Below are 15,157 nucleotides of genomic sequence, written 5' to 3'. Positions count from 1 at the left end.
GTCAGACAATGGAAAGTCATGGACACATTTCCTTTCTGGTTAGTTATAATTTCACCCCAGATATCTTGAGTCAGTTACAGACTAATTAAATGGCTTGTAGGAACTCAATCCCATTCTTTATACAAAAACCCTTGTCATGTGTGTGGTATAGAATCATAGAATATAAGGGTTGGAAGGGACCCCAGAAGGTCATCTAGTCCAACCCCCTGCTCGAAGCAGGACCAATTCCCAGTTAAATCATCCCAGCCAGGGCTTTGTCAAGCCTGACCTTAAAAACCTCTAAGGAAGGAGATTCTACCACCTCCCTAGGTAACGCATTCCAGTGTTTCACCACCCTCCTAGTGAAAAAGTTTTTCCTAATATCCAATCTAAACCTCCCCCACTGCAGCTTGAGACCATTACTCCTCGTTCTGTCATCTGCTACCATTGAGAACAGTCTAGAGCCATCCTCTTTGGAACCCCCTTTCAGGTAGTTGAAAGCAGCTATCAAATCCCCCCTCATTCTTCTCTTCTGCAGGCTAAACAATCCCAGCTCCCTCAGCCTCTCCTCATAACTCATATGTTCCAGACCCCTAATCATTTTTGTTGCCCTTCGCTGGACTCTCTCCAATTTATCCACATCCTTCTTGAAGTGTGGGGCCCAAAACTGGACACAGTACTCCAGATGAGGCCTCACCAATGTCGAATAGAGGGGAACGATCACGTCCCTCGATCTGCTCGCTATGCCCCTACTTATACATCCCAAAATGCCATTGGCCTTCTTGGCAACAAGGGCACACTGCTGACTCATATCCAGCTTCTCGTCCACTGTCACCCCTAGGTCCTTTTCCGCAGAACTGCTGCCTAGCCATTCGGTCCCTAGTCTGTAGTTGTGCATTGGGTTCTTCCGTCCTAAGTGCAGGACCCTGCACTTATCCTTATTGAACCTCATCAGATTTCTTTTGGCCCAATCCTCCAATTTGTCTAGGTAAATATACTCTAAATCTCAGTGTCTTGGCCAAATAATTTAGCCTGAAAACACTCAAAGTAATGAGGCTCCATGCAAGTGCTCAGCTGCAATGTTTATTAAGGTTTTTAAAATCTGTTTTTAAATTACAGAAATGCAGTAAAATTACATCTAGAATGTCTAAATCATCTTTTCAGCCCCTTTGAAGCCTAAGTTCTTGGTGCTGGCACAGCCACTGTTAAGTAAAAGATATACACTTGCCAGGAAAAAAAGTATAAAAACTACCAGGAGGATTGCTGAAAATATAATTTAAACCGTAACTTGGCAAAGATCACATTTTTAGAGAGTGACTTTTACTACGGTTCTATAAACCCCTGACAAAATGGGTTTATTCTGGCGAGTTCAACATTATCAGCTATAGCACAATAAGCAGGTCTGACTGTAATACAGAAAGAAAGATCTAAGCACTGGATATAGTACATATCTTACAGTTTATTTAAATATTTCTGTACCTCAAGCATCAGAAACCAACAAAAACCCACGCATATGTTATATACGTTCAAATCCAAATATAGTCAAGATGAAATTTACCTGGTTTACAAAACACCACAAAATACACAGGGTCACCCAAATTATTGTTCTGTTTATTTTGCCTGCATATCCCTCTCTTTAAAGTTCTCTCTCCCGCACCCTTTCTGTTACCTTTTCTGGATAGTGTGATTTGACAGTAATGTCTGAGAATGCCGCTGCTCCAGAAGGGGGGTAGGGCTGGTATTAGCCGATAAGGATTATATGCAGGACGGCATTGAGGTATTCTCACCTGTATCAGTTTAGAATCCATAAGTGTGACTCCCTGTCTTAGAATAAATTCTAGAACAAGCAGAGGCTATGGTGCTGAAGGCCAGGATGGACAGAACCAGTTAAATTAAACACCCTACCTGTACATTTGACTCAATGAATGTACAAAGACCATCAAAACATTTCAAAACAGAAGTTTGTTTTATTAAATTACTGAGTTTAAAAAAACCCAGAAACAAACAGTCAGGAAATACTTTCACTTCAACACAGAGTTCCTGCTGCAGTGATTTTTCCACCAGTGAAAGTGGATCATCTCTTGGTTCATGGCCACTGAAATGAAGCTAATCCTCTTCTTTCTCTATATAGGATTTTGTGCTAACTCGTGCCATTTGCCTAGCCAAGTAGCGATCCCTTGCTGACACCACTGTCTCTTCACTGCTCCGCTTTGCAAATTTGCTCACACACACAGATTTTTTTTCCACCTGCTCTGCACCTTTTTGCCCTTCCTCTGCATCCTTACCTTTTGGCTCGGGAAATCTTTCAGAGCAAGAGATTCTCTCATCATTACTCTTTCTGTCCTTTGCCTTTGTCTCCTTTTCCTGGTCACACTGTCTGTCTAAGGATCTAGGGCTACTTTGCTTCTTGTCCCTGTCCCTTTCTGAGGCTCGAGGACTACTTTCCTTCCTGTCCCTGTATTTCTTGTCGTCTTTGTCATCTCTCTCTCTCTTTTCCTTCAAATGTTCCTCCTTTTCTCTGCATTTTTCCCCTCTCTCTCTATCACTGTATCTGTCTTTGCCATTTCTTAGTCGCTCTTTTTCTCGTTCCCTTTCTGAATACTTGTCCTCCCTCTCTTTTCTACCTTCTTTGTCATATCCTTCTCTCTCTTTTCTATCTTTCCCCCTCTGTTTGTCGTCCTGCTCATCCCTCTTTCTGTAGTTATCTTTACTGGTATGATCCCCATATCTCTGTCGGTCTTCCTTTTCCCTCCAACGATCCTTTTCCTGGTTTCTATCTCTTCTCTCATGATCCCTTTCCTTGTGGTGTTCATCTTTTTCCCTTCTACCTGTTCCACTCTCTCCTCTCCTAGGACGATTTATATGGGTTTTTGTGTGGTGACTTCCTTCCTCACTTGAAGACTCTGATGAGCTGGAGTGTTTCCAGCTCCTGTGATGTTTGGAATCCTCCTCACTGCTCTCACGACTTTCCTTCTTTTTAGAACTAGCTCTGCTATTTTTATGATCATCATCATCATCACTACTATCACTTTCTAAGTCACTGTCCGCATCTGGGTTATCCTCTTCCTTAGCAGGGGTTCTAAGTCTTGGTCTTTCATCTGGACTTTTGTTTCTTTGGATGGATTCATCTGAATTAATGGTAGATTTTTCTTCCTTTATCCTAGATTTGTTGTTGTCGTGGGAGGGGAAAAAAAAAAAGATATTACATAGCCTGCAGTGTCAAACTATTCTGGAGTTTGCGACCTTTTTGTTGGGACTTGAGCAACACTTAAGAATTGATGCAGCTGAAAATACTAAGCAACCAAATCTGGTCCAGAATTCCGGTTCTAATATTCCAACTCTGAGGGATTTGTACTGAAAATTTGCATCAGGTTCTTTGGTACTGTACATGTCCTAGAAAACAGCTGCTCTGATTTTCAACACACTGAAAAAGTAGGCTTTGAATTTCAAGAATGAGTAAAGTTTTACAACTCTAGCATCCTTTTTTAAAGGACAGGACACAGCTTTGTATCCTGGTAATATTATCTACATGGCACACCCTTTCCTAAGTGGCTCACAACCCTACCCATACCATATAGTTCCATATGAAGAAGAGGAGGGATTTTTTTTTTTTCATGTCTGAGAGTTACAAATACAACGGTCATTATTTTAGTAATAGCTGTAAACAGAACTCCTCATCCTAAACATGTGTCTTCATAAGATACTACAAGTTTTAAATTGCAACACAATAATCCTGACTCGTTCTGTGCTTGTTGACTAGGATCTCACTCTTGCGGTTAAACTGACACTAGCATCTTGCTACATTTCTTAACTTGTTAAATATAATCAAACAGGAAACGTGGGACAAACTCTTCGATATCAAACTTGGACAATGCCCAAAAATGTTACAATACCTCAGTCTTTTTTTACTTTTGAATTTTAAATTCCATAGCCCACGTCTGTTTTCACTAATCATGTAGCTACAGCAACTGTCTGTGGTAAATTCTCCTTGGGAATCAGTGGACCATCTGGTTAGGCTGAAAGTTTGATCCGTGGTTTAAAGCATGGTTATTCTTGGAAAAATGACTAAAAATTACACTGTAGTATTCCATAGTTATTCTCTTTCAGTGATCTTCCAGCTCTAAATGATGAAGTTTATAAGTCAAAGGTGAAATTTCTGTTTGGCAGTGCTACAAATTCTGTCTGACATCTGAAAATCTAGATGTTTTCTTTCTGTACCTTACACCAGCATAAGGGAAAAAAAAAATCCACAAAAATCTACAACTCGGCTGACAGTTTTGTTGGATTCAGCAGAATAGATTCCTACTTATCTTCCCATAGATTAATTAGTTCTATAGGACTCAGAGCAACAAAACTTGTTTCTAGTCAATAATTATGATCTGAACACCCAAAAAGCAGATACACTGGCTAAGAAGCCACCATTCTGAAAGTCACTTTTCTGAACATAACTGCACTTAAATACAGCAATTTCAAACTGAGAGAATTGTTCAAGCAAATACAATACCAAGTGGGTTAATCACTACTGCCATTGCTTCATAAATCAGACAACAACATATGGATGGCTTCATAAACAGGCAAATGTGAAAAGCACAGTTCATTTTACATTACAGAAGAGGAGTTTTGTTGGTACTCTTAAGATATACACTTTGCTGGTGAAACTTAAGCTTGATACAGAGCTGCTTTAGAAGAGCATACTGTTGTAGCAGCTGGTTCTATAAATCTTAGAGTGCCAAACAACAGCAGCCCTAACTTGTCCATTTTATATCCGACTGTTGGAGGTATGCTGGTCTAAGTATGCTGACCTCCTGCTAGGTTTTCCCCTAATTTTCCCTATTATTTCTGAGATTGTGGCACAGTGTCACAATAAATATAGGCCAGAAGTCCTGTCTCTCAGTAGGAGGAGTAGCTCTAAAGTGATAACCTTCCTCACTTTAAACGAAGAACTAATTTGAGATTCCTTTCAATTTCAGTCCCAGGAAGCCTCCTGATTGAAGGTAATATTCATAGTCTTAGGATACAGAACATACACCTGATCACTGAAGACTTTCTAAGGTCCCAACAAATTAGTTTTAACCTGGATGAAGTGCCTTGAGTGGTCATTGGTTGCTATAAAGCCTTCAGTAAAATTAAAAAACCCAGCCAGCATCTCAGCCAGAGACGACCCAACTGTGTTCTTTCTATATTGGCCCAAAAACAGAGTGGCATTTAATTATTTTGTTGTACACAGTACATGTAAAATTTAAAATATTCCCAATGGACTTGCTGTACATCTGATTGCTTCCTTTTGTCATGAGTATTAAGCCAATCAAGAAAACTGAAGGTTTTTTTTCATATTTATGGTTAAATGCTGCCAGCTACAAAGACAGAGACTCACTGGTTCCAATTTTCCAGTGGGTGATAAAATGAAGTTGCACAACCATTAAATATCATTATCCACCTGAGCCCAAAACTATCTTCCTCTTGCTCTGCCTCCGGTAGCAAAGCTTTTGGTTTAATGTGGCTTATTAAAATGTATACAATGTCAAATTAAAAAAACTAGCTTAGAATAATGCTAGAATGTATTACCAGCGTAAGTATCCCCTTAACCCTAACCCTTCTCCTATTCTATACTTTCACCCAAGGATGATGATTTTTCATTTTCCAAAGAATGGTGTAGTCAACTCTCGAAAGCAAGCTCCTCCCCAACCAGTGCTTTGGTACGGCCTTCCTTCTTACTATGATTCTAGTGACACTGGGAATTATGAACAGCATGAAGAAACTATACATATAAAGTCCTTCTGGAACTATGTCCTACCTGGCTTCACGGAGGCTGCATTTGGGCACCTCTTCTTCCCCCACTGTCTGGTTTAAAAGATGTCTGTAAAATCCACTGAGATCTTTCTGTTTTGTTACATCCAGGCATGCTAAAGGAAGGAAAATAAGAATGATGTTAGTTTCATGAACATTAACCAGACCCTATTGACACATGGTAAACCCATAATCCAGAAAGAGATGCTCAGGACATTTTGAACATGTAGAAGTAAGCCAGCCTACCAGACTTGATTATTTTCCATTCTGGTTACTGCTTTCAGGCTAAAACCAGCTCTCTTAATCTCTGGGACACGTGACTGTAAATCTGGCATGAGAATTGCTACTAATATTGCCACAGACTCTTCCTCAGCAACACTGACTCACTAGTCTCCTTTAACAGCCTCCCCTTTCCAGGTGCAAAAATCATGCAACCAGTACTGATGTGAGTGAGGTTCCACTCTATTTCCTCACATCCCACAGCAATCTGCCAGGGTAAACTACAGTCACAAAGTGCACTCTCATTTAGTTCAGTGTGTTATTCTCTGCTCTTCCTTCACAGTAAGTAGTTATAATTCCATACCTTTCATCACGATGTATTTTTGACAGCTTTCCATGCCCCCACCTTTAGTCCTGCCCTCTCTTTGCCCATTGAGTTGGCTGTATGGTTTTGGAAGTCCCACCTACCCTTTCCAGGGCCCCTAGGGATAATTTTTAACAGATGCATTTTTGGTGCTATTGGCCATTTTGAAAAAAAAATATTAAAATGTATTTAACTTATCCTTACTGGAAACGTTAAAAATAAATGAATGAATATAGATTTTGTACCTTTTTTCATTTTAAGAGGGAAATATACTTTTTACTCAGTCAGTTTTACTGGGATAGGAAAAAAGGATATGTGTTAACACACACACGTACGTATTAGTGATATACAGAGAAAATATAATGGTTGCATGTGTATTAGGCATAGTAGTTCTACAGCCAGCAGCTTTCAGAGTTGTCCAAGAAAGTTTTACATATAATCAAAAGGTATCAACATCTTTGTCGAGCTATGTGCAAAACTATTATTTTTGTCGATTTTATTTTTCATCTTCACATTGAAGCAGTCCAAAAGAATTAATTTTTCTGTGCTTATAAAAAACTTTACATGGCATGGTATACCTTGTACACAAACCGTAACACCTAGCACTCCTCTCCTAACACTCAAACATTTGGTTTTGTTTTAACCAAAGAGGAAAAGGTCTAGTGAATTAAAAACTACAATACAGTGTTTGAGAGAGAAGGTGGGTAAAGTAGAATCTTTTACTGGAACAATTTCTCTCACCAACAGAAGCTGGTCCAATAAAAGATATGACCTCACCCACCTTGTCTCTCTCATATCCTGGGACTGACATTGCTACAACAACACGGCATAATACAACGTTTAACAGATATACTATCTTAATTTTTTTTTTAAATTACCATTGGCTTCTTTTTAAAATTTTGCCTAAATAAATTAATTCCAAAACATGCAAACAAAAAACTGTAAAAACAGTCTACAGGGATAATTTACAAAATGTGGAGAAAGTTTAGGCTCCAGAGAATATCAATATCATACAAAATCCTCCTTTACAGAGGTGGACTAAAATTTAAATTTAAAAAGACAAGTAATAGCTTTTTATCTGATTGAAGACTGAGATAAAGTCAGCAACTGACATACCCTCTCACCCTGCCTGTCCTCATGACTACCCCTCCAGGTGCAGCCTGGGCAATTAATTGGCCCATCTAATCACCTTCACCTCACACAAGACCTGAAGAGGTTGACACCCCATCACAATGACTCAAATGGAAGATCCTCCTTACCTAGGGAGGGAGACATGAAACTATTGTATAGAGGACATGCCGTTTGAGAAAGCCTGTTAATTAAAGTCTGGTATACCATTGGCATAACCAGTGTTTGAAACACTGGAACTATGCCATGACAGCAGGACAACAGGGGTTCACTGCTGCTGATGTGCCAAGAGTATATTTGTGTCTGTTTCCCACAACTTCACAATACTTTAAAAACATAAAGTAGAGAAAGTAAATGAGGAAATCTTATTTACCCCTTCTCATAACACAAAAACTAGGGGGAAACCAAATGAAATTAATTGGCAGCAAGTTTAAAACAAATAAAAGGAAGTATTTCTTCACACAAAGCACAGTCAATCTGTGGAACTCTTTGCCAGAGGATGTTATGAAGGCCAAGACTATAACAGGGTCCAAAAAAGAATGAGATAAGTTCATGGAGGATAGGTCTATCAATGGCTATTAGTCAGGATAAGCAGGGATGGTGTCCCTAGCCTCTGTTTGCCAGAAGCTGGGAATGGGCAACAGGGTTGGACCACTTGATGATTCCCTGTTCTGTTCATTCCCTCTGGGGCATCTGGCATTGGCCACTGCTGGAAGACAGGATACTGGGCTACACTGACATTTGGTCTGACCCAGTATGGCCATTCTTTTCTTCTTATGTAGAAGATGGCAGTTTTAGATATTAACTAAAAGAGTCAGGAAAAGAGTGCACGATAGAGTTGGAGGATATGTTTTTTTAAAGATAACTAAAAAGTCAGGAAAAGGGGCAAGGAGAGTGGAGGTATCAGACTAGTTAAAATACCACCCTGGCTTACACAGGAAGTGAAGGAGGTTATAAAAATTATAAACAAAAACAAAGGGAAGAAAGAGGATGCTGATAATAATGAATATAAATCAGAGGCCAGGAATTACAGAAAATTTGTAAGGGAAGTAAAAAGACAAAGGATAAATCTATAGCCAGCAGATTTAAGAACAATAAGGATTTTTTTGGTATATTTGGAACACAAAAAATTCTTACAATGGTATTGGTCCTTTACTAGATGGAAATGGTAGAATTGTCAATAATAATGTAGAAAATGCAGAAGTGTTAAATAAATATTTCTTTTTGGTATTTGGGGAAAACAAGACGATGTAGTCATAATACAGGATGATAATAAAACGCCTTCCATTCCAACAGTAACTCAGGAGGATGCTAAACATCAGCAACGAATGTTAGACATTTTAAAAATCAGAAAGTCTAGATAACTTACACCTAAGAGCTTAAAAGGGCTGGCGAAGGAGCTTGCTGGACTGTTAGTGCTGTATTTGGCACTGGTACAACCACACCTGAAATACTGTGTCCAGTTCTGGTGCCCATAATTCAAGAAGGATGTTGATAAATTGCAAAAGGTTCAGAGAAAAGGCACGAGAATGATTAAAGGATTAGAAAACATGCCTTATAATGATAAGCTAAATAGACTGAGCTCCTCGAGTCTAAGAGATGGTTAAGTGGTGAGTTGTCCATAATTTATTAAGTACCTATATGAGAACGAAAATGTGATAATGGGCTCTTCAACCTAGCAGAGAAAGGTACAACAAGATCCAATGGCTGAAAGTTGAAAGCTAGATAAATTCAGTCTGTAAATTTTTAACAGCGAGAGTAATTAACCACTGGAACACTCTACTGAGGGTCTCAGTGGATCCGCCATCACTGGCGATTTTAAAATCAAGACTGGATGTTTTTCTAAAAGATCTTCTCTAGTTCAAACAGGAATTAATTCTGGATGTTTTATGGCCTGTATTATACAGAAGGTCAACTAGATGGTCACAATGCTCTCTGTGCTTTTGGCCTTACAATCTATGAATACGTATGTATTAACATTTGTTTATTCCTCTGTCATTAAGACGTTATACAATTATTTAATGGCTTTATTTAGAATTGTACTAACTGTATAAAAATAATATTTCCCTCTTAAAATATGGAAGACATTACATTGACATGTATTCATTTATTTTCAATAGTTCTAGTAGAGAAAAATACATTTTAAAAGTATTTCCTCCCCCCCATGACATGTGTCCAAAAATGATAGTTAGGGGCCCTGGAAAGGTTGGAAAGGATAAAAGAGATGCTCAAAACCATGTGGCCAACTCACTGGACAAAAAAGAGGAGAAAATAAAAGGTGAGGGCAAGAGGCATGGAAAACTGTCAAAAATACATGGATGGTTAAACCTGTCTCAACATAGGCAGTAAACTAAATGACTTCTTGATGTCCCTTCCAGCCCTACATTTCTGTTACTACTACAGAACCCCATAGAATCATAGAATATCAGGGTTGGAAGGGACCTCAGGACGTCATCTAGTCCAACCTCTTGTTCAAAGCAGGACCAATCCCCATCTAAATCATCCCAGCCAGGGCTTTGTCAAGCCTGACCTTAAAAACCTCTCAGGAAGGAGATTCCACCACCTCCCTAGGTAACCCATTCCAGTGCTTCACCACCCTCCTAATGAAAAAGTTTTTCCTAATATCCAACCTAAACCTCCCCCACTGCAACTTGAGACCATTACTCCTTGTTCTGTCATCTGCTACCACTGAGAACAGTCTAGAGCCATCCTCTTTGGAACCCCCTTTCAGGTAGCTGAAAGCAGCTATCAAATCCCCCTCATTCTTCTCTTCTGCAGATTAAACAATCCCAGTTCCCTCAGCCTCTCCTCATAAGTCATGTGTTCCAGTCCCCTAATCATTTTTGTTGTCCTCCGCTGGACGCTTTCCAATTTTTCCATATCCTTCTTGTAGTGTGGGGCCCAAAACTGGACACAGTACTCCAGATGAGGCCTCACCAACGTCGAATAGAGGGGAACGATCATGTCCCTCGATCTACTGGCAATGCCCCTACTTATACAGTCCAAAATGCAGTTAGCCTTCTTGGCAACAAGGGCACACTGACTCTCATCCAGCTTCTCGTCCACTGTAACCCCCAGGTCCTTTTCTGCAGAACTGCTGCCTAGCCATTCGGTCCCTAGTCTGTAGCGGTGCATGGGATTCTTCCGTCTTAAGTCCAGGACTCTGCACTTGTCTTTGCTGAACCTCATCAGATTTCTTTTGGCCCAATCCTCTAATTTGTCTCAGTCCCTCTGTATCCTATCCCTACCCTCCAGTTTATCTACCACTCCACTGTTTTCTCTTCATCCACAGAGCCAGTTATCTCGTCATAGAAGGCAATTAGATTAGTCAGGCATGACTTGCCCTTGGTGAATCCATGCTGACTGTTCCTGATCACTTTCCTCTCCTTTCCATCTACAACCTAATTCGGAGACCAGGATGAAAACTCTATCACACCTATGACCACTATCTGTAACAGCAAAAGGCCACACTTTCCTTTTGAGGAAGAGTCAGATTGGTTCAATGTAAATCTCACCCTCCAGGGCTGCTTCCTTTTTTTCTCTTTCCTCCTCCTCAGCCCTTTCTTGCAGTTTCTTCTTATAGGCTGATGTCACAAAGGCCTCTTTGTCATCAAACTCTCCCCCTTCCATTTCACGCTCCTTCTGAATTTTTTTTTCCATTCTTTTTTCCTGCTCCTGCTTTCTTACCTCAGCTGCTTTGAGGATATTTTGGATGTATTTGGGCTAAGGTGGAGAAAAAAAGAGTAATGAGATGGAATCAAGGTGGCTGAGAAAAGACAAATTAGAGTTGCTAAGTACACTAAAAAATCAGTTTTTAATGGAACAAAAATGGCAGTAGCCAGCCCAGCTGGTTTATACTGTTGCCACTGCTGGGACAATTATCTCAATGAACTAATACAAACATTTTTCAGCTCCAGATCATGGGAATTTTCTCCTCATTAATGAAACAGTTGCATTCAACAAAATCTGAGCCTAGCTTCAAGTGGTGTACTGCTGCTCAGACTGAGATCAAATGCTTTCAATACAACCTTTCTTCCAGCAGTTTTCTGTCTTGTGATAGTTCTCTCCCTCTTCAACTTGCTATAAGGGAATGGGAGGCATTCTTCATTTAGACCTATCATAGCCTGACAAACACTCCATTACCAAATGCAATGAGCAATAATGAAAATGTGATTTGTCACGATAATTCAGCCATTTTCTAGAATAAGGAATTGGGCTGTAGAAATTGGTTCACATGTTACAGATGAAATGTAGTTACTTTAGCTTCTTGACAGACCCTACAGCAGCTGACTAGTGAGAGGCATACTCATTGCTACAAAATTTGGTCAGGTTGCCCAAAGACAGCCCTTCCCCTGTTCAGTTGGGTTGCCTGTTTCGGAATTAGTAGTAGCAGCACCGTTGTAGTGACTAAAGGTGCTATCAGAACTATCCCATTGTAACAGGCTCTCTAGCAATTCACGTGGTCCTTGTCCCACAGAACTTATGGGTGGGAAGCTATGCAGACCTGTTGTCCTTCCAATCAACGACAGAATGAAATGGGACTAGAGTCCTGAAATATTTGATGAACTACCAGTTTTACAACACCTTACAACTACCAGTCTTACAACATCACAATTTTATATAACACAATTTTGAGCACAACACTTGAGGGCCCTGCTACAGAATGAACAACGGGTTACTAGGATATCAAAAAACTTAGTAAAATCAGTTAAATAGCCATGGTTATTCCCAGCATACAGAGGTAACACAGACAGCATACATTTTCAGTTATGGACCTTTTTGTCATCTTTTCCGGAGAGTACTTTGGCATTACTTTCTTTCTTCTGCTGCTGCATTTCATCATAAATACTGTCATATTCATACACTGTGGAGTCTTCTGCCAAGGCCTTCTGAATCTCAAGTTTGGTCTTAAAAAAAAGAGAAACACAGACCAATGAAGCCTGCAACTTTAAGCTTTTAAAACTTTTTATTCATATATTTTGCTTTAACTACATTAGTTCATTATATAAATCTACTACAAAACTGAACAAAAATTCACCATAACTCCACATACAAAGTCCTTTGTTTGGTATCAGAATTAAAAATAAGAGTAATTATAAGAAGAAGGATATTTAGGAGATAAGGAATAGAATACAATGAGAAAACATAATAATTACAGCAATTAAGCTATTATGGATCCTGCTTAGTGGAGAATTACCCATCAAATAATATCCCTAGCTCAGATTCAATGGGATTTTTTAAAATAAATACAAATAATAAAAAGTTTAGCCAATTTATCCATCTATTTTTCTACATAGTTTTCTCTAAATATACTGCTATAGGTCATCTACAGAACTTTATCCCATGCACTTTACTTCCTATAAATAACCTTGTATTATGTTTGGGCTAAGTGTAATTGTTTTCCTATAGTTGGGTCTCTTTACAGAAGTATCATATTCCTCCTGGACAACTTTCCAAGAGTCTTCCAATACAAGACTCATTGTTGGTAAGAACTCCATTATACAAGAACTCAACACTTTATCATCTTTAATTTCCTTAAAATATTACATTCTCCCTCCAAAAAAAAGTTGTTTAAAATATTCATTCAATAAAGCATCACTACATTCTACATCACAGAAATAAATGCAACTTCTCGTGGTTTTACGGTGTGTGTATTTGTTGTAAACTACATTCAGCTCTATGGAAACTTCAGTTACAAAGTTTGCATTAGGCTATTTTTCAGCTGCTCCTGGACAAAGCCAAAGAATTGCAAGAACAGTCTTGTTCAGAAAAGTGGAATAATTTAATACACCCATAGAAACATGGAAGTTAAAAATCAGCTAGGGGAAGACTCCTACTTCACATTTGCTAAATTGGAACACAAAAAATTGGCACTAGAGAATTCTAAATCTGTTTTTAAAGAAGTCTTGCATTGCAGATGGGATGCAGAAAATCACCATGTTTGAGTGAATTTTTAAACATTAGTTCTAAATGTGAAGGACTTGCGCACATGCAGCATGTGTGGCAATGCATTCTGGGATGTACTGATGCATGGAGAACTGGGAGTAAAGGGGACTGGCCAAACTAGTTACAAATGCATGGTTAAGAAGGGAGTCTTCTTACCCACACTGAAAAAAAAAACAAAAAAACTGTGTGTTGATTACAAGAAGACAGCCAGCCTAGATTGCTGGCAAGGGCAAAACATCATTAGCTGGCATGGTTACTAATGATAGCAATTTCTTACTTTGTTATATGCATGAGGACTCCCACACCACAACTTACTTGCTTCATTACTTGCTTTTTTAATGCTTCTTTTTGTAGACTCTCACCCACAGATGCCTATTAAAAGATATTATTAGCAATAAAATTAGATTATTGTGTTTACACAGGTTATACTGGGTTTTATTTTTCTAACACTATAATAATCCATAGCTTTTTTTTAATAAAGTGGTTTCACTGTATTATTATTATAACTTTTACAGCTTTTTTCTGAGGAGTCGTAAGAAACAAACTGAAAATTAATTAACAAACATAAAATAGATCAGTGCATTGTACCACGGAAAGAAACTATCCCAAATTAGTATAGAAATAATAATCAGTTTTACAACACAATTTCCAAGAAAATTACCTCACCAAAGAACAATACAATTTGGTTCAATTCAACAAAATAAGCAATCTCTGCTCAAGAGATACTTGCAAGTGTAATACCACCGGGCGCTGGAGCACTGATTGTGTGTATGTGTTACATATAAAAAAATTATCTGTGTTGAGGTATATTAGCAGAGCAGTGGTGCCAGAACCCAAGACTGAAATAGCAAGAGGTAATGCAGATCAGACTGAAATGCACTGGAAGTGATATAGAGGGAAGCTTAAACCATGACTACTCACACTATGATCCGAAAAAGGAGGACTTGTGGCACCTTAGAGACTAAAATTTATTTGAGCATAAGCTTTCGTGAGCTACAGCTCACTTCATCAGATTTGTTCTCTAAGGTGCCACAAGTACTCCTTTTCTTTTCACGAACACAGACTAACACGGCTGCTACTCTGAAACTATGATCCTGGCTAATGCAGAATCAGCCCCTCAATTTCCTTAGCACTAAACCTTGCTTGGTTTTTGCTACCAAAAAAAAAAAAAAAAATTGTGGAAAATGAAACAAAAACCCACAGTATATTAAGTACTTAGGGGTCTATTCTCCCATCAATAGATTAATCTAATTTCCATTAACATTAGGGAGTTGTATGTGAACACTGAAGGATAAATATAGCTGCAGTTTTTTTAAAGGTTAAAAGATTTCTAATGCCATAAAACAGGAAGGTCTCTGGTCGGAATTCACATGGCCTGTGAATTCATCAGCTCTACAATAATGGACACACTATTAACAACAAAGTTATAGGAATTTGCCAATTTAAAGGTAACAATAATTTAAAAAATTCATCACAATGATCTTATAATACCTTGGACATAAATGCCAAGGAATTAATTTCCTGACACAATCTCTGCAGATAATGCTAGTTGATCTGCCCTTTTTTCTTGCTTCCATTCTTCACATCTATTTTTTGCTGTAGACTAATTAGTGTCCACTAACAAGTAGACACATAACCACAGCAGTTTTGTGTATTTGTACTTCCATAAATACTATGTACAAATAATCTTCCATGGAATCACAATTACACAAAACTTGTGTGGTTACACACACA

At 38.7% G+C, this 15,157-nt stretch overlaps 1 protein-coding gene across 3 annotated transcripts in view; it reads right to left on the bottom strand.

Annotated features, from left to right (window-relative positions):
* Positions 1–1,926: 1,926 nt before the first annotated feature.
* The window catches only part of NSRP1 (nuclear speckle splicing regulatory protein 1), a 32,637-nt gene continuing 19,406 nt past the window's right edge, over positions 1,927–15,157 (bottom strand). For all 3 annotated transcript variants that reach the window (XM_075120827.1, XM_048823693.2, XM_075120826.1), the window contains 5 exons: positions 13,739–13,795; positions 12,253–12,384; positions 10,993–11,200; positions 5,774–5,882; positions 1,927–3,139 (listed from right to left, as the gene is read on the bottom strand). In XM_075120827.1, the coding sequence (XP_074976928.1) occupies positions 2,086–3,139; positions 5,774–5,882; positions 10,993–11,200; positions 12,253–12,384; positions 13,739–13,795 (1,560 nt within the window). In that variant the 3' untranslated portion in view covers positions 1,927–2,085. The remainder of the gene's footprint in view (positions 3,140–5,773; positions 5,883–10,992; positions 11,201–12,252; positions 12,385–13,738; positions 13,796–15,157) is intronic.

This window comes from Caretta caretta, chromosome 17 (genome assembly GCF_965140235.1).
Source record: "Caretta caretta isolate rCarCar2 chromosome 17, rCarCar1.hap1, whole genome shotgun sequence".
Classification (NCBI taxonomy): Eukaryota; Metazoa; Chordata; order Testudines; family Cheloniidae; genus Caretta; species Caretta caretta.
Note: the sequence above shows the minus strand (reverse complement) of the source record. Positions and strands in the feature narration are given on the sequence as shown.